Source organism: Myotis nattereri, assembly GCF_964212035.1.
Source record: "Myotis nattereri genome assembly, chromosome: 7".
Taxonomy (NCBI): domain Eukaryota; kingdom Metazoa; phylum Chordata; class Mammalia; order Chiroptera; family Vespertilionidae; genus Myotis; species Myotis nattereri.
The window spans coordinates 28641327-28667111 of record NC_138082.1 but is presented as its reverse complement, the minus strand read 5'-3'; the positions used below and the strand labels follow the sequence as shown (position 1 = coordinate 28667111).

Here is a 25785-nt window from a genome sequence, read left to right as displayed (position 1 = left end):
AGCTGTGCCAGTGGCACAAAAGGAACCACTTGCGCTTTTGCAGCTTAACCCAACAAACTGAAGATTTCAACTCCTCGCATCCACAAGGGACACACTCAAGAAGCAGAATCAGGTTCGGAGGAAGCTGTAGCTGGACCCGGCTGGGCCAGTGACATGGAACTACTGAACCAGCAAACACACAAGCAGGTCCACCAGATCCAGTCTCACATGGGATGCCAGGAGACGGCAAACAAGTAGTGTTTGCACTTAGTAGAAAACGAAATCCAAGCAAGCACACCAGATATTCAGCCAGCAAGAATGCCTGGAGATTTTGTCCAGCAAGGAGCCGCCCAACAAAAGACAGAATGCCAAACTTTGTGTTGACCAGTTAAAGTATGATGTCCAGCACCTGTAGACTGCTCTCAGAAACTTCCAGCATCGGCGATACTCAAGGGAGCAGCAGGACAGACAGCAAGAGGAGCTTCTGTCTCACACCTTCACCCCCAACATGGGATGCAGCACCCCCCGCAAGGCTGCGATGGCCCCCGCAAGGCTGAAACGGCCCCCATGAGGCTGCACCGGCCCCCGCAAGGCTGCACCAGCCCCCGCGAGGCTGAGACGGTCCCCGTGAGGCTGCGATGGCCTCGGTGAGGCTGTGCTGGCCCCTGTGAGGCTGAGACAGCCCCTGTGATGCTGAGATGGCCCCTGCAAGGCTGAGATGGCACCTGTGAGGCTTCGACGGCCCCTGTGAGGCTGTGACGGCTCCAGGGAAGCCAGCGGAACCATGCGAGCTGCCCAGACGGCTTCGTCGACGGCCTGCGAACCAGTGCACAGTCCCACACACAAGTATCACCCGGAGGGCGAGAGGGGCGAGAGCAGCTGTAGTGTTGCTTTCTCCTCACTTTGGGTAGTGAAATCTTCATTTTAAACATAAGAGGACACACTATTTTAAAAAGCCTTTACGTGTCTCCATACCCTTTCTGAGTAGAGCGTGAACAAGTCGTGAGAGAACTTTCCGAACAAAGGGACACGTTGCAGATGGAAATAGCTACATTTTCCATATATATGACCTTTGACCCAGCAACAAAAAGTGTACACCTATCGATGAGGACAGTGAGGGGGTAAGGGCAGAAGGTGGGGTGGGAACTGGGTGGAGGGGAGCTATGGGGGGAAAAAAGGGGAACAACTTAATAATATGAACAATAAAGATTTATTTAAAAGGAAAAAAATCATGCAATACCTGATTATTTAGTCAGAGGCATTGACCTCTTTTCCCTTAGATTGTCAAATTAAAAAAAAATGACAAGAGTCAACACAACAATAGCTCCCTAGTATGAATGAATCAAATTATGCCTATTTTTTGGTCAGATCAGCAAAAAATATATATTTTTGGTATGGTGCAGAATTTTAGTAATTAGTTTGTGTGCCAGATGAAAAAGGCTGAAAATCACTGTTCTAAGCCAATATCCATCCTGGGATTTCTTATAAAAACCAGGATATTTCAGAGGATAGATGTAAGAGAGTAGCAAAAAGTGTTAGCAAAAGACTCCAAGTCATGCCAACTCAAAGGTGAAGTCTTCCAGATGTTATAATGATTGATCTCCATTGGGTTTACCCTAAAATGGCAGGGTAGCCGTCATGGTGACCTTCCTGAATAGAGGCTACCCTTGCACAACCAAAGTAACGCTGGAAAGCATCAAACCATGAATTCTTCAGAGAAAACTTTTTTGAGAACTTCTAGGTCTTATAATTTGAAAAGCATCAATTACCAACTGGATCTTCCCTTTCTGGGTCAGATTTTTTGCCAAAATAAGCGAGTGTTTTCCTATCAAGGTTCACTTTTTTCATTGTACAGGTTTTATTTTTCATTTCCAAGATGTCAATTGCATTGGTTATCATACCAAACATCAAAACCTAACTAGTGGTGTCAAAAATATACTCAGTACGAACAAAAGAAAAGAAACCCCTGTACTGGCCCATGCAGCTCAGTTGGTTGTGTGTCATCCCATGCACCAAGAGGTCACTGTTTCAATTCCTGGTCAGGGCACATAACCAGGTTTTGGCTTTGATCTCCAGTAGGGAGTATGCAGGAGGCAGCAGATCAATGTATCTCTCTCTCATGGATGTTTCATTCTCTCCCTCTTTTTTCCTCTCTCTCTAAAAAATCAATTAAAAACATATAAAAAAGAAAAACTTCCAGCCCTAACTGGTTTGGCTCAGTGGATAGAACATCAGCCTGCAGACTGAAGGGCCCCAGGTTCGATTCTGGTCAAGGGCATATACCTTGGTTGCAGGCACATCCCCAGTAGAGGGTGTGCAGAAGGCAGCTGAATCAATGTTTCTCTCTCATTGATGTTTCTAACTCTCTATTCCTCTCCCTTCCTCTCTGTAAAAAAAAAAAAATCAATAAAATATACTTTAAAAAAAACACAACTTCCATAGCTTGCTTGTCCACTAAAAAACTAATTACATTGCTTGTAAACATAGCTCTTGGCTTAGAGTCTCAGAAACAATAAATGATTGTTGAAAGATATAATCCAACTTCAAATATACCCAATGAGCTAACACCAATATCTTTATAGCTTCTGTCTTTTTCTCAATGAAAAAATATATGAGTATTTACATATGAGTATTAGCATGATAACTAATGCAATTGGTATCTTGGAAATGAAAAATAAAACCTGTACAATGTTGGGAAAATTGATCACTTGCCTTGGATTTAACAAACTGCATTTAAAAATGCAATCCTTTGTAATAAATAATGACCATTCAAGAAATATCTAGAGTCAGGAATACAGTTACATAAATCAAAGAGGAAAAAATCCCTCCCTATAGTGTTATTGTTTAAGTATATTCATCGAATAAAGCATCAATTTCATAAACAAAATTAGCTCAATTCACTGGCTCTGTGGTCTTTTTTCCTGTACATTTTCTAATGCTTTTGTTTCAGATTCTTCATTTTATATGTCTTTATATTCAGGTTAGGCCATTTTATTAAGCAATTACTAATACACATTTTAATATATGGGGGCCCTGTTTTATAAACTTATGTCTTTGTCTTTGTTCCCATTGTCTTAGAAGGAGTGTTCGTCTTTGAAAGAGTGGTTCCCAACACCTGCATTTGTGAAATGAATTCTGTGGTGATAATGGGTGGGGCCCCCTCTTACTGTGGCTCTTGTTACAGGGTAGAAAAACTTCCAGTTTCGAATGAACAGCTTGCTTTTATAACCTCACACAGGTCTTCCTAATACTGAATGCAGCTCCTAAATCATTATTGTATCTACCTTTTCACTATCTACGTTGTTATATGAACAATAAGAATCTGAGCATTTGTTTCTTTATAACTCCAAAAGCTATTCTTTTTTTGCTTTTTTATTTAGTGTCTGTGATGTTTACAAGAAATATTTCTAATTTGTTACAATATAATGGCTGGGATAAGAGTGAATTTGTAGTTATCAGGCCATTTGGAACTGGGACTGGATTACAAAATAATTATATGCACAACAAAGATACAAAAATTAAACTCTTATTAATTGGAATAAAGCACCATGCATCATGATGTTTATTTTTAAGATGTATTTATTCAAGGGATTCAAAAGGAATTCAGACCAAAGGAAAAACCAAACATGACAGTCCATAACCAAGTGGGAAAACTCATAGGCAGCACATCACCATTTAATAGCTTCATTGGGCTATTGGTAGGACACAGCCTTTCTAGGTTTGAGTTCATGTCCGGCCATCTATTGGCCAAATGATCTTGGGCAAACTGCCCTCCCTTTCCCAGGCATGTTTTATCGGCTCTAAATTAAGGCTATAGTAATTCCTACTTTATTTCTCTTACCAAATGAACTAATTTATGCAAGTCTTGTAAATGTTTGGATATATTTTTCTTTGTATTTTAGAAAGAAATTATCTGATAGGGCAAAGAAAGCCAAGGTAAATAACTAGAAGATTGGGCTTTTTGTTTGTTTTTTAAATATATTTTATTGATTTTTACAGAGAGGAAGGGAGAGGGATAGAGAGTTAGAAACATCGATCAGCTGCCTCCTGCACACCCCACACTGGGGATGTGCCGGCAACCAAGGTACATGCCCTTGACCGGAATCGAACCTGGGACCTTTCAGTCCTCAGGCCGATGCTCTATCCACTGAGCCAAACCAGTCAGGGCTAGAAGTTTGGGTTTTTTTGTGTGAAAAGGGAGTAATTAAATTATAGATGATATATTAAAATGGCAATAAAACTGGCTAGCTAAAATTTGTTTTTTAACTAAGGAAAATGTTTATGATTTGGTGGGCAGATAGAGAAAAATAAAGGGGGAAAGTGATAGATAATTCCATTGTTAGCAGGGCTAGAACTGCTAAAATGATGGGGCAAATGGAAATAGGAGGGGCAGCAAGCTCTCTCCTGGACTTGATGAGATAAAAAGAGATGGCAAGATACTAAAACTAAGAAAATGGTGTCAATCATCTGGCAACTGGGAAGGATACCCAGGACAGATGCCAACAAGGAGGGCAGAGGGAAAGCCCCCAAATCCCAGGTGCTTGAGCCATCTGGCCACTGAATAGAAAACTTTGGGACTAACCTTGTTCTAATTATGTTTTTTGTTACTTGTAGCCCAAACCATCCTCACCCAGATAACAGTGAAGCTGAATTAAACAAAACCAAAAAGTAATCTTGTAAGATAACTAAAAATGATTATAGATATTTTGTCAGGTTACAATTCCTTGTGCTTGAGGAGTATGTCTTTAAATATCTTAATTGCTTTTTTTTTTTTTTTTTTTACTTCAAATATCATCCCTTTGGAGATCCAAAAAGGTAAATTATTTTAAGAGTAACAGCAGCAGTGGGAAACACATAAAATAGTAAATTCTGTCAGAATGGCTATCATCAACAAATCAAGAAACAACAAGTGTTGGAGAGGATGTGGAGAAAAAGAAACCCTTCTGCACTGCTAGTGGGAATGCAGACTGGTGCAGCCACTGTGGAGAACAGTATGGAGCTACCTCAAAAAACTAAAAATGGAACTCCCATTTGACCCAGTGATCCCACTACTAGGAATATATCCCAAGAAACCAGAAACGCCAATTAGAAAGGATATATGCACCCCTATGTTCACAGCAGCACAATTCACCATAGCTAAGATTTGGAAACAGCCTAAGTGCCCGTCAGCTAATGAGTGGATTAGAAAACTGTGGTACATATACACAATGGAATACTATGCTGCGGTAAAAAAAAAAAAAAAAAAGGAACTCTTGCCTTTTGCAACAGCATGGATGGAACTGGAGAGCATTATGCTAAGTGAAATAAGACAGTCAGAGAAAGATAAATACCACAGGATCTCACTCATTTGTGGATTATAGAGAACAACATAGACTGATGAAAAGGGACAGACCCAGAGACTGAGAAACAGCGATCAGGCTATCAATCCCCAGAAGTAAAGTAGGGGAGGGCGGGGGTAAGGGGAAGAGATCAACCGAAGGACTTGTATACATGTATATAAGCCAAACCAATGGACATGGACAACGGGGGGATGGGAGCATGAGTGTGCGGGGCGGGGGGAAGGGGGGGAGGAGAGGTTGGGGGTTAATGGGGGGGATGAGGACACATTTGTAATACCTTAACTAATAATAATAAAAAACAATTTTTTTTAAAGAATCTAAAAAAAAAATAAATAAAATAAAATAGTAAATTCACTTATAATCTTAATTAAAAGATGATGGGTGTGTTTTTACATGACAATGTAAGATTTAAAGGTGTAAAAAAGCATTGTTCAGTTCTAAAAGCATGTATTTTATCTTTAAATCAGGCATTATGCTTAATCACAAGCTACTGCAGTTTTATATGAGTTGTTAGAAAAGATATTTCATTTTTATGATGATCTACTTTCATAAAATCCTATATGAAGTCTAAATATATGGAGATGGATTAGACCATAATCATCTATAGTGATCATCTCCTCACATCCCAGCTCCTCCATTCAACAGGGGACCTTTAAAAGAAAAATTTCCCCAGGGCGCTTAAATTTTAATTTCATTGATAAAAACTCAATTTACAATTCTCCCTAAGATACCTATAATACATGAAATTAGTTATATTTCAACCATAATTTATGAGTAAATAACACTGTGCTCCTTTCAAAAATGTGAAAATTTTGCCTATGTATGAAACACAATTTTTAAAAAGATGACTGCTAACTGTTGAGCATACAAATAATGGCAAACATTTACCACCATGCTTCCTAGGTGCTGGGTATTCCTACAATCAAGAACTAGTATTATCACCACTTTCCAGATAGGAGAACTGAGACAGAGTGGTGAGGTAACTTGCCAACAATTAAGAGTTTGAAAACAGAATATACATCCAGGCAATCTGACTCCAGACCCCATGCGTACTTCATGAAATCCTACAATACTCCAGAGGAAAATAAAGTGGGTATAGGCAGTGTAAGTGCCTGACAATAAGCGTTCTTATTGTAAGTGCATGACATTAAGCTTTGCATTGTCCAGGCATCCATTTCCAAGACATCCATCTGGAATGAACATCACCAGCTGCGTGACCCAGCTACTAGCCTAACAGCTAGGTAAGGAGCCAGGCCTCTCCCACCCATGAGGTTTCCCATTTGGGACAACCTGGATAACTGACTGGTTGAGTAACCCCATTTTTCCTTTCCATGCACTAATTCCATGCTTCTGCTTTAAATTCACCAATAGTGAACCCACAAACCCCAGGCACCCCACCCTTGCCCCTAACAAAGGGAGATGCCCTAGCCTGCACACCCTCCCTCCCCCTCCCTGATGGCTGCTGCTGAGGTGCATCTTGCAACCATAATAAGAGCCACAGGGTCAGACCAGCCACATTGGCTCCAGGTGAGGAAATGCCTTTGAGGTTGCCACTAGCAGAACATGCCCCATGAGTGCCTCCTAGCCAATAGCATCACTACCCATAGGCTGAGAACCAACAGGAAACTGTATATTATAGTTTTTCTTATAATCTTAAGTATTTAAACACTTATTTTTCAGTAGGTTAGGATATCTGGAAACCTTCATAAATATTGTATAAAGAAAAAAATTCTTCAGTACATAAAAATTAGAGGAACAAGCCATTATTCTGGCCAAGGGCTTCCTACACCTAAATTGTTCCATGAGACATAGGATGCTCTCCGTAACCACACTCTGGCGGACTCTTTGGAGTGATGAAACAAAACGGTACCACCACCTTCCCTGAGTCATCAAAGACACGGAGGACGACTCAGTGTCTGCCACTTCTTTAGAGTTTTAAAAGTAGCAAAATTTTCATCTATTTTCCTTTAACTCAAGCTCTCCTTGTCTTCACCATCTCTGAACCACCTCCTCCTAGCAACTGCATGGAAATTTTATTTACTTTATGTTGCTTTTATTTTTTCTTCTTGAGGGTTAAACATCCATAGACAATCTGAAAGGTAATTCTCACCCAAAACCTTCCTACTCATAGATTTGACACTCTTCTCCCATAACTAAGCCTTGTTCACCTGAGAACACAGTGTTCAATCTCTGAGTCCAGCTTCACTGCCTGATATCTGGACGTCCTTGACTCACCTTCCTCCTGCCAAAGTCAGGACTGTTATCTGCCAGGAGGATGAAATGAGATGATCCATATACTTGGTTGGGAATATCTGGCACACAGTAAGCCACAATGCCCGCTATTTTTATTACTCAGAAAATCATTCTATAAGATTCTCTTGCTCTGGATTCAGGCAGCACTGGTTTTATCCTCTGTTTTTTTCTTTTACCATTAATTTAAAATAGGTATTGAGATACTTTTACATAAAACACCCTTTATAAAACATTTTTAGTGTTTCAGCTGCAATCATGTTGGAGTTTGATTATTTTCCCTGGTACGGTGACTGTTTTCCATCCACACTTCATATTCAATAGTCTGAATATCTATTCATTTTACTGTTCCTTATAAGCAAACCTGCCTACATATTTTCATTCCACTATGAATCCAGATTATATCTGCTACTAAATGAGATCCATTTTAGTTACCCTGTATGCTGCCTTAATATTATTTGGTGTAGGCCTCAACTATTTTGGGGGGGAGGGGAATATATTCTTGAATGTGAAAGAAGAAAGAGCAACCTTCTACTCCAAGGCTACCTTTCTAATTCTTAGCTAAAAAAAGTAAAATAACTAACTAAATAATAAAACTTCTAATCACATTCTTAACATATACGTCCCCCTAAAAACACATCCTAAATATCTTTGTACAATTCACAAAAAATTTCTCTGAATATTTTATTCAACAGAAATTAAAGTAACAACCTTCACAGTAGAATCTAGGAGACACGCTGTGAAATTGCTCTGGTTTCATTTATCAGTCTCATGATGCTATTAAAAAATAAAACAAAAATTGAAATAACCAGCAACACTTTCCAAACAGTAGGCTGTTTCCTGTCATCTCCATTTAAAAATATCAAGAAATGATATCTCTTCATCAGTTTTAATAGTCATATCTGTGAAGCGGAGGACAGTGTATCAATAGTTGACTTGTGGGAAAAGAGAAAACATGAAATATCAAAGCAGCGTGCCAGCCACCTGCGATGCTCGGCTCCTGCTCCCATCGCTAGCGAGTGTGCTCATCGGCAGCTTCTGCAGTCAGTGCCATATCCTACAGGTATTATCCTTGCTGCCTATGAAGACACATTTCACAAGGTTATTTTTTCTTTATTTCACTCCCTTCACCCTCTTTTTTTACAAGTTGACATTTTCTGGGTCACTATCAATTATCAATGAGCTAAATGTACAAATATCTCAGGGCCCAGCTGCCAAGTCCCTGAGATGCTCAGCTCAGGTGTTTCTGGACTGGGAATTTTTTTCTTTTTCTTTCTTTTCTTTAATTTTGCATGATTCTGTCAGTCCTAAATCGTGCAAGTTCACGTCCTACCCCCAGCAGCAAATTCATAGTATGTTAAACTTGGAGGGGACCTGAGATGTCAGCCATCTCCTCTGCTCTTCCCGCTGCTCTTCCTCAAGCATCGCCACCAGGTAGAACTGCAGTGAACTTGAACATCCCCGGGTTTGGGTGTCAGCGTGTAAGACAGTACATTCCACTTTAGTGCAGATCAAAATGTCAACAGGTGTTTCTCACCATCAGTCAACGTGAACTTTGCATCCTTCCTACACTCCCCTCTATGACAACACTCTTCCGAAGTGGCCTTGAAGTCCCCCTCCCCAAGGGTTGCCTTTCACATTCCTCTATGGAAAGGACCATCTTGGCGTGGCTTCCTTCCAAGGCCAGGCATATAACATCAGCACAAGAAGTGTGGGGCTGCATGGACTGGGAAAGCCTGCGGACACTGCACGTTCCACCAAAAGCACCCTATGTCCTCAAAATGCAGTGATCACGCTGGCCAATTCCCTTCCAGTTTGTGCTTCTAAACCTACCAGGCATTCCATTAAAAACGCATGGTGGACACTGGAGTCAGCCATGAAAATAGGAGGGGGCAATTCAAAAAAAGTGGGCTGTGGGCAAGACAAGCGTGCCACCCCCGTTCTAACAAGCTCTGCTGTCCAATTGGCTTTGGGATGCACTAAATAAATCAAGAATATATTTAAAGAAGCTCAGGAATCTAAATGCTAGTGCTAAAAGAAGGCACAGACAATGAATATTCCTCCGCACGCTCTCCAGGGTCTTTGGGAAAACTGGTGAGGAATGAGGTATGCGGTGCTGGCCTCACATGAAGCACGCGGATTAGGAAAGGCGGGTCCTCTGCCAACCCAGCTGAGCCTCCTCCTTCCCTTCCTGCCAGCAGGTCCCTGCAGAGCACCCTGTGCCTGGCATCACAGCCCCCACCTCTGTCCTTGTCCTGGGGAAGGGCCTGACTTGCGGTTCACAATAAAATACATGGCTTCTCATGGCCCTGTCTTTGGAGTAGCTACCTGTTAGTTACACTTGAAAACCATAAAACCCACAGGAAGTAAGCAGTAATTTTAGGACTTATCCATAATTAAGTAGAAGGAGGAGGTTTTAGGCCAGAAGGGGAGATTATTTGCAGCATACCTGAAGTTACATGACTACGAAGCAGCCAACATACAAAGCCAACCTTGCGTATGTGACATTGAACTTATTAGACAGTTAAGCAAGTCTTAAATTTACTCAACATGGTGGGAATTACTGGGACTTAGGCCTATTGGGTCTTAGTGCCTGCTTAGGGCATCCCTGCCCCACACTGTTGTAGCACCCACCCCTGCCAACCCTTCTCCTGGGGTACCACACTGACATCGGACCAAATTCTTGTCATTTTCCTCTCCTTCCCGCAATCAAAATTAATTTATTCTCAAACCAATTCTTACAAAATGTTGCCAATATAAATAATTCACGATAAATTTGGTAATGGTTGAACAGTGCTCAATACCTGTTTTCTTCCCCCAAATACATCTATGTTAGCAGGGAACATAAAGGAAAAAACAACTTAGCTCAAAGAATAAATTTCTAATGAGCCAAAACCTGACTGTGGAGAACCCTGGTCCTGACTTATTTTAGTTACTAACACCTAACTGACATTGACTGGAAATTAACCATTCGGTGACCATGCCTGGGGAATGCAGAAACCAGCAAGGCAGGCTCGGAATTCTTACTCTGCCTAAAGCAACTAAAATTCAAAGTCACAGAGCCTTACAGTCAGTGACAGAGCTCATTCCTGTGGTTCCCTGATGCAACTAAAATTAAATAATGAATATAGAGCACCCCTTTCCCCCATGCTGAGCCAGGGACCCCAGAAGAGAGGTAGGGGATGAAGGTGAACTCCTTTTGGTATTCAACTTAGGATCTCTCCCAGCCCATTTTAAATGAAACACAAGTCTGTGGTGTTTGCTTCTCCCCACCTGTGATGATTATGTTGCCTTTATAGTTGAAAGCGCATGAGAAGATTTCATCCGTGTGCCCCCGGAGCACCTGGAGGCATTGGCCAGTCTGAGCATCCCAGATTCTCGCTGTTTTGTCAGAGCTTCCTGTTAGAAGACGGTTCCCTTGGGGGTTGAAAGAAATCTACAAAAGAGAAAGAAAAAACCATGACAGGTTTGTGTAAAGATCCCCAACAAATTTAATCAGCAAAAAGGGGACATCACTAAGCACCTGTCACCTTCCCAGCCTGGTACTTATTCTTACACAGAACAATTCCTTCACGATGGGAAAAATATTGCAGGGACAAATACATGCACATTAAAATCTAGACAGAAACATTAATTGCCTACCCCCTGCGTGCACGCGTGCACACACACACACACACACACACACACACACACACAATTCTAAGGACAAAGACCAAAGCACCTTTATAGTTTGAATATTCCCCACTCACTTCTTTCAAAAGACTGGTGATGCCTTCTCCATGCAAACAAAGACACAGGGCCCTGCTGTGGCTGAGAACCCGTCAGGCTCCTTTATACCCAAACCTCTAAGCTGTCTCTGCAACTCAACTTTCTGGGGTCAAAAGCACACAGTCTGTCACAGAATAAGCGAACATCAGGGCCTACAAGAGAGGATGTTCTGACTATTGCTACTCAAAGTGCAGCACTTTCCATAAACACGTTCTAAGTGTCTCCCATGTGTCAGGCATCATCTAATGGTACCAGAGCAGCAGTCAAAGAGAACTGTTGGTCTTCCATTCCTTTTGGTACCATGTTCATAACCTTCTCTAAATCATCAGAAGGCAATGATTGGTGCCACCTCCTCCATGACTGAAGGTGTGATAAAGGCAAAGCCATGTCTTGTTTTCATCACTGTGTCACCAATGCAGAGAGCAATGCCTAGCACAGCGGAAGCTCTCAAAAGCATTTGCTGAATGAATGAATGAATGAATGGATGAATGAATGAATATGAACCTTAGTTTGATACTCCATAGAAATGCTTTTACTGGGTGGCAATTCAAGAAGCAATATATCACTTAAGTATAAAATGCAATAATGTAGAATCTTAGAACTCTTTATAGTCAGACTCATGCAAAAATAGATGTGCAATTGTTGAGTGGGACATGCCAACCACGTCAATAACTATCAAGCCAGACATTCAGAAATATGACCTAGCTTTCTCTTCAGCCTATCTCTCATGTCCACACTTGCTCTATCTCTCTTCTTGCCAGCCCCTAAAGCTTCCCAGCCTGTGAAGAGAATGTGCTCTGCACTTCCTTGGAGACCAGGCCTGCTAGGCTCACAATGACCACCAGCAGAAGGTGAGGGTGCAGGAGAGGAGAGAGCATGGTAGGGGTGGTTCTGGTGTCCAGGTGGAGCCTTCAGAGACTAGAAACCATCAAGCTGATATTTTATAAGGAAGGAGCAAATCTGACCTGAGATCAAGGAATTGGGCTAGGAGGTGAGAGTCACCAAGTCCCAGCTTTCTCTAGAAATATTTGAGGACACATCTAAACCTCAGATCACAGACTGGATGGCGCCTGCTCTGTGAATAAGCCTTTGGGAGAAGTTAATAGAAAATTCTTAGCTACAACCTTGGAGTTTCAACATAGGTCATTTTAAACTTTGTTGAGTGTTAAATATTTCCATGAAATACTTCCTCAACTGCACCTAATTTACAGAATACTTGATACTTTCTTTGCACAATATAACCTTGTGTGTCTAGCAGAACCAGGAAAATCACTTCATAAGCTTCATAAATAACTTTAATAAGTATTTTCATCTAGCTAAATCTTTTGCTGATGGCTGAGGAAAACACTTTTAGAGTTTATGAAAAGTTTTAGAAATAATTTATTACACTGAGTTTGAGGACACACTTAAAAATAATGTCTTTAGGTGCCTAATTTCTAAAAAGAATGAGATCATTGGACAAACCTTAGTAGCTTAGTGCCAATACTTACACTAAACATGCTATTTTTTTTTTAAGTAAATAAATTGCTCCAAATGAGAAAGGAACTCACCTTTGAAATCTCACCTTCATGACCTTCCAATTTAGTAATGCATTTTCTGGTGGCTGCACTGAAAACTCTTGCTGTTCCTTTTTGAGAGGAGTGGGGATACATACATAAATTCGCCTGAAATACAGAACTTTGAACCACATGCCTTGAATTATCTAACCCTTTATCACTCTGACACACAGCTGACTGCTAGGTTTGTCTTCTGTGATGAGAGCCAGCCACTCAAATGCAAGCTGGTCCCACTGTGGGTAAGAGAGTGTGAGGAGTGCCTCGCTAGCCCTGAGCTTATCACAAGAGATAATGGGTTCCAAGGTAGAAAAGGAAAAGAGGCAACAATTCAGAATGAAAAATATATTTTAAAGGGAGAAAGAGGGAATGAAAACAAGTCTTGAGAGGCCAGGGATGAAATAAGCAGGAAGCCTACTATCATACACCAAATATGAGTCTAAGGTCACAGAAGGCACGAGCAGCCACTCTAAGAAGAAACAGTGCTGCCACTCAAATGAACAAAGAACAGGCACTAGAAACCCTTTTCAACAGAAAGAGCTAACAGAATGGTTTGCTCCCTGTTGTGTCCCCAGTGCCTAGAAGTGCCACTCAACAAATAGATGCAGTGTGGATGGATGGATGGATGGATGGATGGATGGATGGATGGATGGATGGATAAATAGAAGAAAAAGTATGTCTTTTTAGAATTAAAAAGTGGAGGAGTAAAATAAGCATAGAAGAGAAAAAAAATAGCAGTAATGCAATTGTTGTCAGAAAAAAAGCTAACATTTGTCAGGCCAGGAGAAGGATACTTTCTTGTTGCAAATTACAGCATTATAGAGTAAAATTAACAAGAATAGGGTGTTTTGGACACAATTTTCATTCAGAGAGCTCGCTTCGGCCCAATCCTCACAGGCCAGGCCAAGGGACCCCACTGGTGCATGAATCCGTGCATTGGGCCTCTAGTTAAAATATAAAACTTGCTCTTTAGTGGGACATTTCAAATACCTTAAAGGAAAGTGGCCAACTTGTTTTAAGAGTTTATTAATAATACAAAAAGGAATATACTACATAGTGCAATACTCTAAATTAGCACAAAAGCATTTTTTCTTTTTTTTTTATGTATAGGGCGTAATGTCACAGGAAGGCCAAAGTACTCTGCCACCCATGAGGAGTAGGCCCAAGTTGCTGTTGGATGTGTTGTACACAGAGGAGCCATTCTTCAGGCGCTCTGCTCTCTCCACACCCAAAGCACAAAAGCATTTTTAATCTTCAGAAAACACAGAAATAAGATAGTCTGGGAGAAGAGAAACTAAGATGGCGGCATAGATAAACACCGGGAAATAGTCGCCTCACACAACAATTGAAAAATATCCCAAAGGACGGAGCAAACATTGTCCAGAAAAACAGGAAGGCTGGCTGAGTGTAATTTCTACAACTAGAAGACAAGAAAAGCACGCTGAGAGCCAGAGGAGCTGCGGAGGCTGAGTGCAGAGGTACGGCGGCAGCTCGCGTGCGTGGAAAGGGGGTGGCACCTGAGGACGCGGCTGTCTTTTTGAATCACAAGCTCCCGACTGCTCTGAACTCCGGTTCCGGGAAGTCTCTGGGGACCCAGGACTCATACGGGGAGAGGCTGGTCTGTCAGGCGGCAGCGGGCGAACTTGAGGGCGAATTTCCCTCAGAGGTGCTTGCAGCCGTTACCGGGACACTGAGACGCGCGACTCCGGGCGCAGAGAATCATCCATAGCTTCTTTCTCCGCCCTTTTGACTCCCTGAGACCCCGCCCCACCCAGGCTGCGGCAGAGGCTTTTGCATGTGAATGTACCTAACTACAGCCCAGCCAGGCAGACCCGGAACTTCCAAGAGAAGGCCCAAGGCCCCGCAGCGGCTTGCATTGCTTCACAGCTGAGCCTCTTCGTGACTCCGGCTGTGTGGCCTCAGGCAGGGGCTGAATTAGCACCTCCTTAGATCCAGGAGCCACTGTACCCAGTGGTCAGAGGGGGACCATTCTCCCACTTCAGACACAGCTGCTTCCCACAGCCAATTGGCCTGGAGGTCCATTCCTCCCAGTGATCCTACAACAACCAAGGCACCAAGAGTGCACCAAGAGTGTCCACCCCAGGTAACTGGGGAGGCTGAGCCACTGGGCCCTATAGGACACCTGGCGCGCAGGGCCACTCTATCAACACAGGGAAGCAGCCAAAATGCGGAGACAAAGAAACAGGTCACAATTGGCAGAAACGGAGGAGGGCAGACGACTGGATATAGAATTCAAGGCCACATTTACAAGGTTTGTCAAGAATTTTATGGAAACCGCCGATAAATTTAATGAATCCCTCAAGGAGTATAGTGAGACCATGGAGGACATGAAAAAGGACCAACTAGAAATTAAGCATACACTGACTGAAATAAAGAATAATTTACAGAGATCCAACAGCAGACAAGAGGATCCCAAGAATCAAGTCAAAGATTTGAAATACAAAGAAACAAAAAATACCCAACCGAAAAAGAAAAAAGAAAAGAGATTCAAAAAATATGAAGATAGTGTAAGGAACCTCTGGGACAACTTCAAGCGTACCAACATCAGAATTATAGGGGTACCAGAAGGAGAGAGAGGGCAAGATATTGAAAACCTTTTTGAAGAAATAATGACAGAAAACTTCCCCCACCTGGTGAAAGAAATGGACTTACAAGTCCAGGAAGCGCAGAGAACCCCAAACAAAAGGAATCCAAAGAGGACCACACCAAGACACATCATAATTAAAATGCCAAGAGCAAAAGATAAAGAGAGAATCTTAAAAGCAGCAAGAGAAAGACAGTCAGTTACCTACAAGGGAGTACCCATCCGACTGTCAGCTGATTTCTCAACAGAAACCATGCAGGCCAGAAGAGAGTGGCAAGAAATATTCAAAGAGATGAATAGCAAGAACCTGCAACCAAGATTACTTTATCCAGCAAAGCTATCATTCAGAATGGAAGGTCAGATAAAGAGCTTCACGGATAAGAAAAAGCTAAAGGAGTTCATCACCACCAAACCAGCATTATATGAAATGCTGAAAGGTATTCTTTAAGAAGAGGAAGAAGAAAAAGGAACTCTTACCTTTTGCCACAGCATCGATGGAACTGGAGAGCGGATAAATACCACAAGATCTCACTTATTTGTGGAATATAATGAACAACATAAACTGATGAACAAGGACTGATCCAGAGACGGAGAGGCTTTGATTGGACTGTCGGGCCTTGGAGGGAAGGTAGGGGAGGGTGGGGGCAAGGGGGAAAGATCAACCAAAGGACTTATATGCAAGCATATAGGCCTAACCAATGGACACGGACAACGGGGGGGTGAGGGGATGAGCGGGGGGGGGGGGGGGTAGAGGGTACACATATGTAATATCTTAATCAATAAAAAATATTAAAAAAAAAGAAATAAGATAGTCTGAAACCTTAATTTAAAAAAAAAAGATAGAAATATGAATAAGATTAAAAAAAATTACGCCTTCAGCATAATTTCAAAGAGGAAGGAAAGGATAATATATAGGAACAGATGTAGCTGCCCAGGTAACTCATTGTGTTGACAGATTCAATTTTAAGAAGGAAATAAGGAGCAAAGACCAGAGATAAATAAAGAAATTGGTCTAAACATCAATACTTTTCAAGAAGCACAGATGAAAGAGGTTTACAAAACACACCAAAAGAAAAATAAATAAGTAAGTCTTATCAAACAAGAATGGAATCACTGCTAGGGAAAAGAGCAGATCATAGAAAAAAAAAAAAACTGGAAGAATAAAACTTGTATTTTATTCTCATCCATCCTGATCCCTTAGCCCTGCTTGTTTCCTGCCCCCCATAGCACTGACCAACTCCTAACATCCTGTACAATCTAACATCCTTTTAATCTAACATTTCACATAAAACGTATGTATGGCATTGGTAATTGTCTCCTCCTCCATGAGGGCAGGGATTTCTGTCTCTCTTTTTCACTGATGATACCCTTTTTTCCTAAAACATAGGTATTCCTGGCACAAAGTAGGCATTATATGTGTGTGTGTATACACACACACACACACACACACACACATTATATTGAAAAAATTTTTTGTATAAATGAGAATGATATTTAAAATGAAAAGGGCAGATTAATTACAGTTGAGAGATGATTTTTAAAAAGCCAAGATCTGTGAGAAAATGAAAAAATAGTTACTTTTAAAAATAAAATTGTCCAGATTCAGAGGGTTTACATTCTGGGATATAAAAACAACTTGTATGTATAGTCAAAGAATTACCTTTGAAAAGCCCCAGTAAGAGAACAAGTATGCAAATGTAATTTTAAAAGGGAGACAATGATGAAATAAAAACTGGGTAGTTAAAATGAATCACCAGCAAAATAATATAATGGAATGTGTGATCAACAGGGAAATGACATAGATGTTCTATAGAGTCATATGTGGACTTCGTGAAGTTGAGGCACATCGTGTAGCACCAGCCTATGTTTATCAATAAGAAACACAGACATAGTATAGAATCATAGTGGTTCTCATGAACATGATGTATAGCAGAGCATTATATATGTTTATCACGACGATTTGCTAGACATAGTGGAGCAACACATGTGGTCATAAAGGAAATAATGCAGATTTATTGTAGAACCATGGATGGTGATCAAGTTGCTGAGGTTGACATTGTGTAGCATAGTGCATGGACACCAGGGAGATGACCCAGAATGTACCATTATATATTATTATTAAGGAGATGATGAAGACCTAGTATAAAATCATAAGTGGTTGTCAAGGAGGTGATGCAGACATTGCATAGCATTACATGTGGTTATCAAGAATATATGATACAGGCATAGTGTAGTAATATACAATGACATCATAGGGATGAAGCAGAATACAGTTTCTATCATAGCTGGTCATTGGGGGGATGACCTACAGTGTAGAATCACTCTTATTTATCAAATAAAGCATAAGTCCCTCCACAAGTTAAATGTATGAACAGATGACCTACCATCAGCTGAAGCAGTTGCAATAAGCTTTCCAGTGTAATCAAAACAGCAGTCGAGTATTTCATCATCATGGCCTGTTAATGTTGCCATACATTTTCCACTTGTAGCATCCCACAACTGCAATTAGAAGGAGGAGGAGAAGGAGGAAGAAAAGGAGGAGGAGGAGGAGGAGGAGGAGGAGGAGGCGAAGAAGTCGTCAACAACTGTGACTTCTGGTCCAAAATTTAAAGATGGCCAGAAGTAGTCTTTATGTCATTCTTATGGTTGGTGAAATAACTGTGCCAAAATCTTGTGTATGATTTTTACATGTTCTGTTCATTTTACCTTGATTCTGACAAGCAACCACAGCCAACCAGCTAACAAGGCACACTTTGGACACAGAGGAGACCAAATGCAGACACTGAGATTGGGTTGTGCAAATCTGATACCACATTAGGAAAAAATCTCCAAGTGTGCACTTCACTGGTTAGAGTGGAAGCTTGTGTCCTCTTTTCATAAGAAAGGTGTCAATGTCAAGAAGTTTGATCTAAAACTACAATGCCAAGAAATGTAAAGTTCATTAAGATTATAATACATTTATAATAATCAAATAATAATTCCAAAGTATAAGCTCTTAGTAACAGAACCTTAAAGTCAGGGAGACACTAGTTGAAACTTCTTGAGCTTCACTCTAATCAATGTTTAATCAATGAATAGAGGGGCATTAAGCAAAAAGAATGTACCTTTTAAAAATAATACCTCTTAATACATTTGAATCCATTAATATTGTCTTACTAGATCATAATTCCTCTAAACTTGAAGGGTCAAAAACTTGAAATTAAAAACTTATCAATTATCTACACTAATAAAAGACAAACATGCAAATTGACCATACCTTCACTACACCTTAAGCCATGCCCACCAGCCAATCAGAGCAACTATATGCAAAACCCAACCAAGATGGCGGCTGGCAGCCACGGCACTGGAGCAAGCAGGAGGCTTGGTTGCCCCAATGATGGAGGAAGCCAAGCTTCCCTGCCTGCCCCTGCCAACTCTGAGCTCCACTCAAAGCAACAAAGTTTCAATTATAGAAGGTAAATAAACCCCAGATACCTGCTTTCAGCCGGCCGTGGCCACAGAGCTGGAGCGAGCAGGAGGCCCGTCCTGGCCGGCTCTGAGCCCCACTCCAGGCTACAAAGTTTCAATTATAGAAGGTAAATAAATCCCAGAATAGAAAAAAAGAAAAAAAGGAGAGGCTGGGAGCTTCTCCTGGTAGCCAGGGAGGCTTGGCCAGCCTGAAAACAGCCCTCAGCCCCTCACCCAGGCTGGCCAAACCTCCATGGGGTGAGGGTCCCCACTGGGGGGGGGGTCTTGACCAGCCTGCAAACACCCATCAGCCCCTCACCCAGACTGGCCAGGCACCCCAGTGGGACCCCCACCCTGATCCGGGACACCCTTCAGGGCAAACCAGCCGGCCCCCACCCATGCACCAGGCCTCTATCCTATATAATAAAAGGGTAATATGCAAACTGACCCTAGCAGCAGAACAACTGGGAATGACTGGTCACTATGACACACACTGACCACCAGGGGGCAGACGCTCAATGCAGGAGCTGACCCCTGGTGGTCAGTGTGCTCCCACAGGGGGAGCTCTGCTCAGCCACAAGCCAGGCTGGTGGCTGCCAGTACAGTGGTGGTGGTGGGAGCCTCTCCCACCTCCTCAGCAGCGCTAAGAATGTCTGACTGCAGCTTAGGCCTGCTCCCCACTGGCAAGTGGACATTCCCCGAGGCCTCCCGGGCTGCCAGAGGGATGTCTGACTGCCAGCTTAGACCCAATCCCCCAGGGAGCGGGCCTAAGCCAGCCAGTGGTCATCCCCCGAGGGGTCCCAGACTGCAAGAGGGTACAGGCTGGGCTGAGGGACCCCCCGCCAAGTGCACAAATTTTTGTGCACCGGGCCTCTAGTTATTTATAAATTAATATCTTAATTTTATAACACCTTCAAAATTTGTTAATGTTGCAATGAATAGCTGACACAGCAAAAAAGCAGACATGAGAATTATAAAACCAAGGTATTTCTTGAGCTCACCATGCATGTTTTGTCCATAGAGCCAGTCAATATCATAGAGCAATCCCAGTTGAATAAGGCACTGCTAATCTCGGCACAATGCCCAATTAGGTTGCACACCTTCCTGCAAAATGGAAATGATTCAAAGATGCCTGATGTCAGCATATGTGCACAATTAATGATGGCAAACCTATTGATGTAAGATATAAATTCCAGTTTTTACAAAATAAAGTCTTTGATGACAAAACAAAGATGGCGTTACTGAAGCTCAAAAAGTCAACTACTAATTTCATTTCAACAAAAAATATACTTAAATTTTAAACCACCAAAGATAGCAATATTACTTAAGATAAGACCAGAAAGGCATGGGTAAAAAATAAAGGTAGCCTGAAATTCTGGAAGTGTTCTTACACCAGATGAGTGAAGCCCTGAAAGCACCTGTCAGTGTCTGCAGGGCCCCTCCTGCTCTCTCTTGTAGACTCCACCCTGGGTACCCCTGATGATTAACCCTATGAAAACACAGACACGTCTCAAGAGTGGAGTTTTATAACACAAATAGGCTAATTTAGTTAACTTCTTAGCAACTAGAGCCAAAAATGATTAGGAAGGAAATTGAAGTTCCGGTACCAAATTAAATTTAGGAAATTAGATGTGCTTTTATTTACTCATGATATCCATGCCTACCATAATGACAAGCCATTGAAATTTGATTACTCGTACAAAGGATAAATAATAGCTATATAGCCAGGCTATTACTAACATTCCCCTTTTATGTTGCTAATTGACATTTTTTATCAGAATTCTGAGAAATCACATTATTTTGGATCAAAAATATGGTTAAAGAATGAAATACGTAAGTGTATCTTATTCTTATAGAGTCTGGCACACAGTTAATTCATTTAAGATTAAACTAATAAATAACAAAGATTTGTTTTCTTAATCCTCTGATCCAGATGAAGAAATTCTTAAAAATTAAGAACTGGTTCTGGCTGGGTAACTCTCTTCGTTAGAGTATTGTCCTGATGCGCCAAGGTTGTAGGTTTGCTTCCCCGTCAGGGCACATACAAGAATCAACAAATGAATGCATAAGTAACTGAAACAACAAAACATTCTCTCTCTCTCTCTCTCTCTCTCTCTCTCTCTCTCTCTCTCTCTCAGAAAAATTAAGCAATAATTTTTTAAAAATATATATATATAAATAGAATACCTTCCAGTCGCAGTGTCCCACACTACAGCTGTGTGATCAAAAGACCCTGTGATGATTCTGTCTCCTGAGGTGTTAAAGGACAAGGAGATGATTTCAGCTGAATGTCCCTAAGAGAGAGCAGATACTGTCATGCATACTTTTAGATAAAGCACGAACTAGAAATGCACAATATTAGCACCTAAAAGAAAAGGCCAGAAAAGACAAAGCTATACATATAGAGGGAGAAACAATTAGTGGTCCACTGAGGTAGGAATGGGACGTGAGTACAAATGGGCATGAGGTGGCTTTTGGGGGTGATGGAAATGTTCTAAAACTAGATTTGGGTGATGAGTACACACTTATTTAGGTTTACTTAGAATGGACAGACACTTAAAGCAACTCCATTTTCACTCAGTAAAGGTGTTTGCTTTCTTGCTTGTTTGGTTTTGAAAGGAAGAGGGCAGGTTTTGGGAAATCAGAGGGCTATATGCTTCATGGGCTAATAATAGGTGATGAGTATAAGAAAAAACTTTGTGAAGTTAATAACTTTTAAAAAAGAAATTTTTATGATAATTTAATATGAATTGATCAATAATTATGTGGCCTCTGGCCTGACTTTCACCTGGTGACAGTCTAGGTCCAATGATTCAAACTGAGACAATGAGAAAAGCCCCTCTCAGCAGTAGATTCTGCTGGGAGAAGATCCCTCATTTTCCTAATTATTTTAGTACATTCATGTAATTACTTTTTAAAATAGTACGAAAGTTCATTTACAAATTAAATTTCTGGTTCATTCCACATAACAAAAATCAAATGTAGCCAAACATTAAAATTCTGAACACGCAAAACAAGTGTGTTTTTCTCTGGCAGGAGCCGGGTGTGCAGAACAGGGCTCATCCCTTCAAATGTTTGGAAGGGAGAGGCAGAGACCCGCAGAAATGATAACGAAGACCAGAAAAATAATACTTATATTAATAAGGCCAGGCACTCTGAGTTGAGAAAGAAAAACTCTTAGTTAAAAACACTGTTGTTTTTTCTCTCTTATATAAGTCCATGTTGTTGTTGTTTTTTACATTTTTAAAGAAAAATCTCTCCAAGGAAAGGGACCCTATATTTTTAGCACATCTATAATTTGAAAGGATGAGAAAACTGGAGTTGCTTTTATTCAGTTGTTTCTACTAATTGCCGTAAATAGCCGCCTTATTTTTGTTGGGTAGTTTCGGGTCCATAGAAAGGAATGGAGGGTAGCAGGTGACACGACTGAGGTGATGACAAACAGGGGCCCCTGTGCAGACACACCACCAGCATTCACTCTGGGAAGAGCCCCTGGGCCTGCCTCCCCTCCTGCCGCTTGCCTCTTGTCATTTTGGACTTTGTGATACAGAAGGCTGGAGGGTCGCGAAGAAGGTGCTAACTAACAGTCATTCCTTTGAGAAACTTGCTGGAAAGTTTCCCAGTTCTGCCTTTTCCTAAAAGTGCCAGCCTCCACCTACTTTGCTTTTAGCCAAATAGATGGCAATAGTTTTAAGCTATAATAGGTGTGGCTTCTGGGCTGAAGTGAGTCAAAATAAATCTGGCTTCATCTGGCTTCCCCAGTAAGTCCAGCCAAGTCTCAGAGAACAGCCATCACCTTCTCTAGAAGATTAGCTACTGATACACCAATGAGAACACTCTCTCGCTCTGGTCTAAAACCCATTGTCTACTTAGAGCTAATTTTGTAATACAAATAAAAATAAAAACAAACACAAACGATGGACTTCTCCTAAAGAACGGTGATGAAAATGGAAAACTCTAAAAGGTATTATTAACACTGATAACATACGGTTAAAGTGAATACTTCCTCTCCATTCTGAATGTCCCACAGTTTGGCCATTGTGTCCATACTTCCCGTAGCCACCAATGTGCTTTGAGGATTAAATGATAAACACACCTGGATTACATGAAATGAAAAGGGTTTTACAAATATAGCATTTTACATTGTTAATTTTATAAAGAAAAGCTTCAGGATGAATTTTGATAAATATAAATACATCTTACACCTAAAATAAGTACCTTGTTTATTTTTACTTAAACTATCACTTGTTTCATAGGGTGCCAGTTATCTCACTAATTGCTTTAAGATGTATCAAAGAATTGGCCAAGGGCAAAGGCACACTAAAGTAAAAGCTGTTTAGAGTATCAGACTATTTATACAAATTTGAGTTCTAATGACATCTAGAAAACAATCAGTCTAAATATTTTACATGATATAGAAAATTATTTTGAAAACTATCATAAGCATTTCATAAAGAACTAATCAAGTCAGTTCTTTAAAGAAATATAAATGAAAAAAAAGGAAGGAAGGAAGGAAGGAAGGAAGGAAGGAAGGAAGGAAGGAAGGAAGGAGAGAAAATCAGTTTGATTACTGTACTCATGTACTTCTCATATTATGTGTCTACTTAGTCAATTCAGGAATCTATAAGATATTAAAATTAGAGTAGTTTGTAAATTATATCAATGCCACTACACAAAATTTATAGAGAATAAAAATACTGGTTAGAATTTTTTAATTAATTATAAAGATAGACCCACCAGTTTTATAATGGAATATTAAAAAGAAATAGTAATATGTGTCAGTGCAGTTTCATTATTTGTAAACAATGTACCACTCTTGTGCAAGATATTAATAATGGGACAAGCTATTTGCATGGGGGTGGGGGAAGGGAAGAGGACTGGGAGTATATGTGAAATCTCTCTACCTTCCTCTCTATTTTGCTATGAATCTAAACTGCTCTAAAAAAAATGAAATCTATCAAAAGAAAAGAAAGGAAACATAAAACAAAACAAAGAACAACAACATGAAAAATAATAAAATAAATGTACTCACTATTTCTGCTGTATGACCCCTAAAGGTATGGTAACATTTTCCCGTTTCTACACTCCACAGTTTACAAGTCTTATCAAAGGACCCAGTGGCAATTTTGTCACTAAGATAAAAAAAATAAATAAATATGTCAATTTTGAAATTTAATTCAACCACAGTATGTTAACCACTGAATTAAGATATTAATACACAACTCTTTACCTGCTCAGAAATTTACTTCAATTTTAAAACAAGAAGCAATCCTATATCTGCTTCATTGGTAACAGAATAAAGGTCTAATTTTTAATGGCATCAGTTTGTTTCACTTTAAATATTTTACATTAAAGATATATGTTTAGGATTAAAAATACTTTTCAAATTAGTACAATTCTAATAGTGGGGAATTGTAACTCACCCCACCATTCTTTTGACATTGTTTCTATAAATGCCGGGTCTGACTACTATATAGCTTGTAGATAAACAGCATCCTATATAATAAAAGCTTAATATGCTAAGTGTCCGGTCGACCGGTTGGCCGTTCAAACAAAGGGTAATATGCTAATGATATGCTAAGGCTGCTCAACCACTCACTAGACGTGCACTGACCACCAGGGGATAAATGCTCTGACTGGTAAGTTAGCTTGCTGCTGCGGTCCTGCCAATCGGACTGAGCATGATGGGCCAGACACGCCCTGGAGCCCTCCTGCAGTCCCTCCCTAGCTGGCCAGACTCTCGTGTCCCTCCCCCTCCCTGATTGTGCACTGGTGGGGTCCCTCAGCCTGGCCTGTGCCCTCTTGCAATTCTGGACCCCTCAGGGGATATCAGAAAGCCACTTTCAGCCCAACCCCGAAGGCCAGGCCGAGGGACCCCACTGGTGCCGGAATTCATGCACCAGGACGCTACTGTTTATAAAAGAATCTTAGGAACTAACTTCAGAAGATGCAGGCTCTGACTTTCATTCATTCAAGTTCCAGGATAATTGCTGACCTTCAACTGTAAGACCAGGATGGTGCAAAACCAGGATGACAAAGATCACGTGATGCACACCAGAGCTTCACTTGACCATTTTCGAGGTCCTTATTAGAACTGACTCAGTTGGCCTGCACATAGAGAACTTTTCAAAACACCCCCCACCTTGATTTCTCTGTTCTGCTTTCCCCCTCTCCCTCCTTATAAAAACATCTGCCTGCACTGAGATGTGGATATGTGCTTTGGACAAGAGTTCCCCATTTTCTCAGGTGAACAGCACTTGAATAAATCTCTCTCCTTTTTCACCTGCCCCTGTCTCACAAGTTTGGCTTTCATGGTGGCATGCAGCCAAACTTACTAGTAGGTTCCAGTTACACAATGAATATGATAAAAGACTTAATTTAGAAAATTGCTAACAAATGAAAATTAATAATCCTGTATAATAAAAGCATAATATGCTAAGTGTCCGACTGATCGGTCGACCACTCAGTCAACCGCTTGACCAGTCGCTATGATGTGCACTGACCACCAGGAGGCAGATTCTCCGATTGGTAGGTTAGCTTGCTGCTGGGGTCCAGACAATCAGGATTGGGCGAGAGGGCCAGACATGCCCTAGAGCCCTCCCTCGGTCCCTCCCCAGCCGGCCAACTTCCTGCAGTTCCTCTCTGGCCAGCAGGCCCCCATCGGCCCTGATCAGGACTGGGCTAGATGACCTTGATTGGCCCCGACTGTTGGCCAGGCTGAGGACCCCACCTGTGCACAAATTTGTGCACTGGGCCTCTAGTGTATAATAAGCTGTATAAACATAAAAAAAATTCTGTTGGTAGGTCTCCTTAAAAGGATAGCATTGAATTTAAAAGAGAAATG

At 41.1% G+C, this 25785-nt stretch overlaps 1 protein-coding gene across 3 annotated transcripts in view; it reads right to left on the bottom strand.

Annotated features, from left to right (window-relative positions):
- Positions 1-7386: 7386 nt before the first annotated feature.
- The window catches only part of DAW1 (dynein assembly factor with WD repeats 1), a 35855-nt gene continuing 17456 nt past the window's right edge, over positions 7387-25785 (bottom strand). For 2 of the 3 annotated variants that reach the window (XM_081095464.1, XM_081095465.1), the window contains exons 6-13: positions 23974-24073; positions 22930-23037; positions 21129-21235; positions 19943-20045; positions 17879-17993; positions 12887-12963; positions 10842-11004; positions 7387-8647 (exon numbers count right to left, since the gene is read on the bottom strand). In XM_081095464.1, the coding sequence (XP_080951590.1) occupies positions 8613-8647; positions 10842-11004; positions 12887-12963; positions 17879-17993; positions 19943-20045; positions 21129-21235; positions 22930-23037; positions 23974-24073 (808 nt within the window). In that variant the 3' untranslated portion in view covers positions 7387-8612. The remainder of the gene's footprint in view (positions 8648-10841; positions 11005-12886; positions 12964-17878; positions 17994-19942; positions 20046-21128; positions 21236-22929; positions 23038-23973; positions 24074-25785) is intronic. The other variant, XR_013996219.1, reaches the window with a different exon arrangement.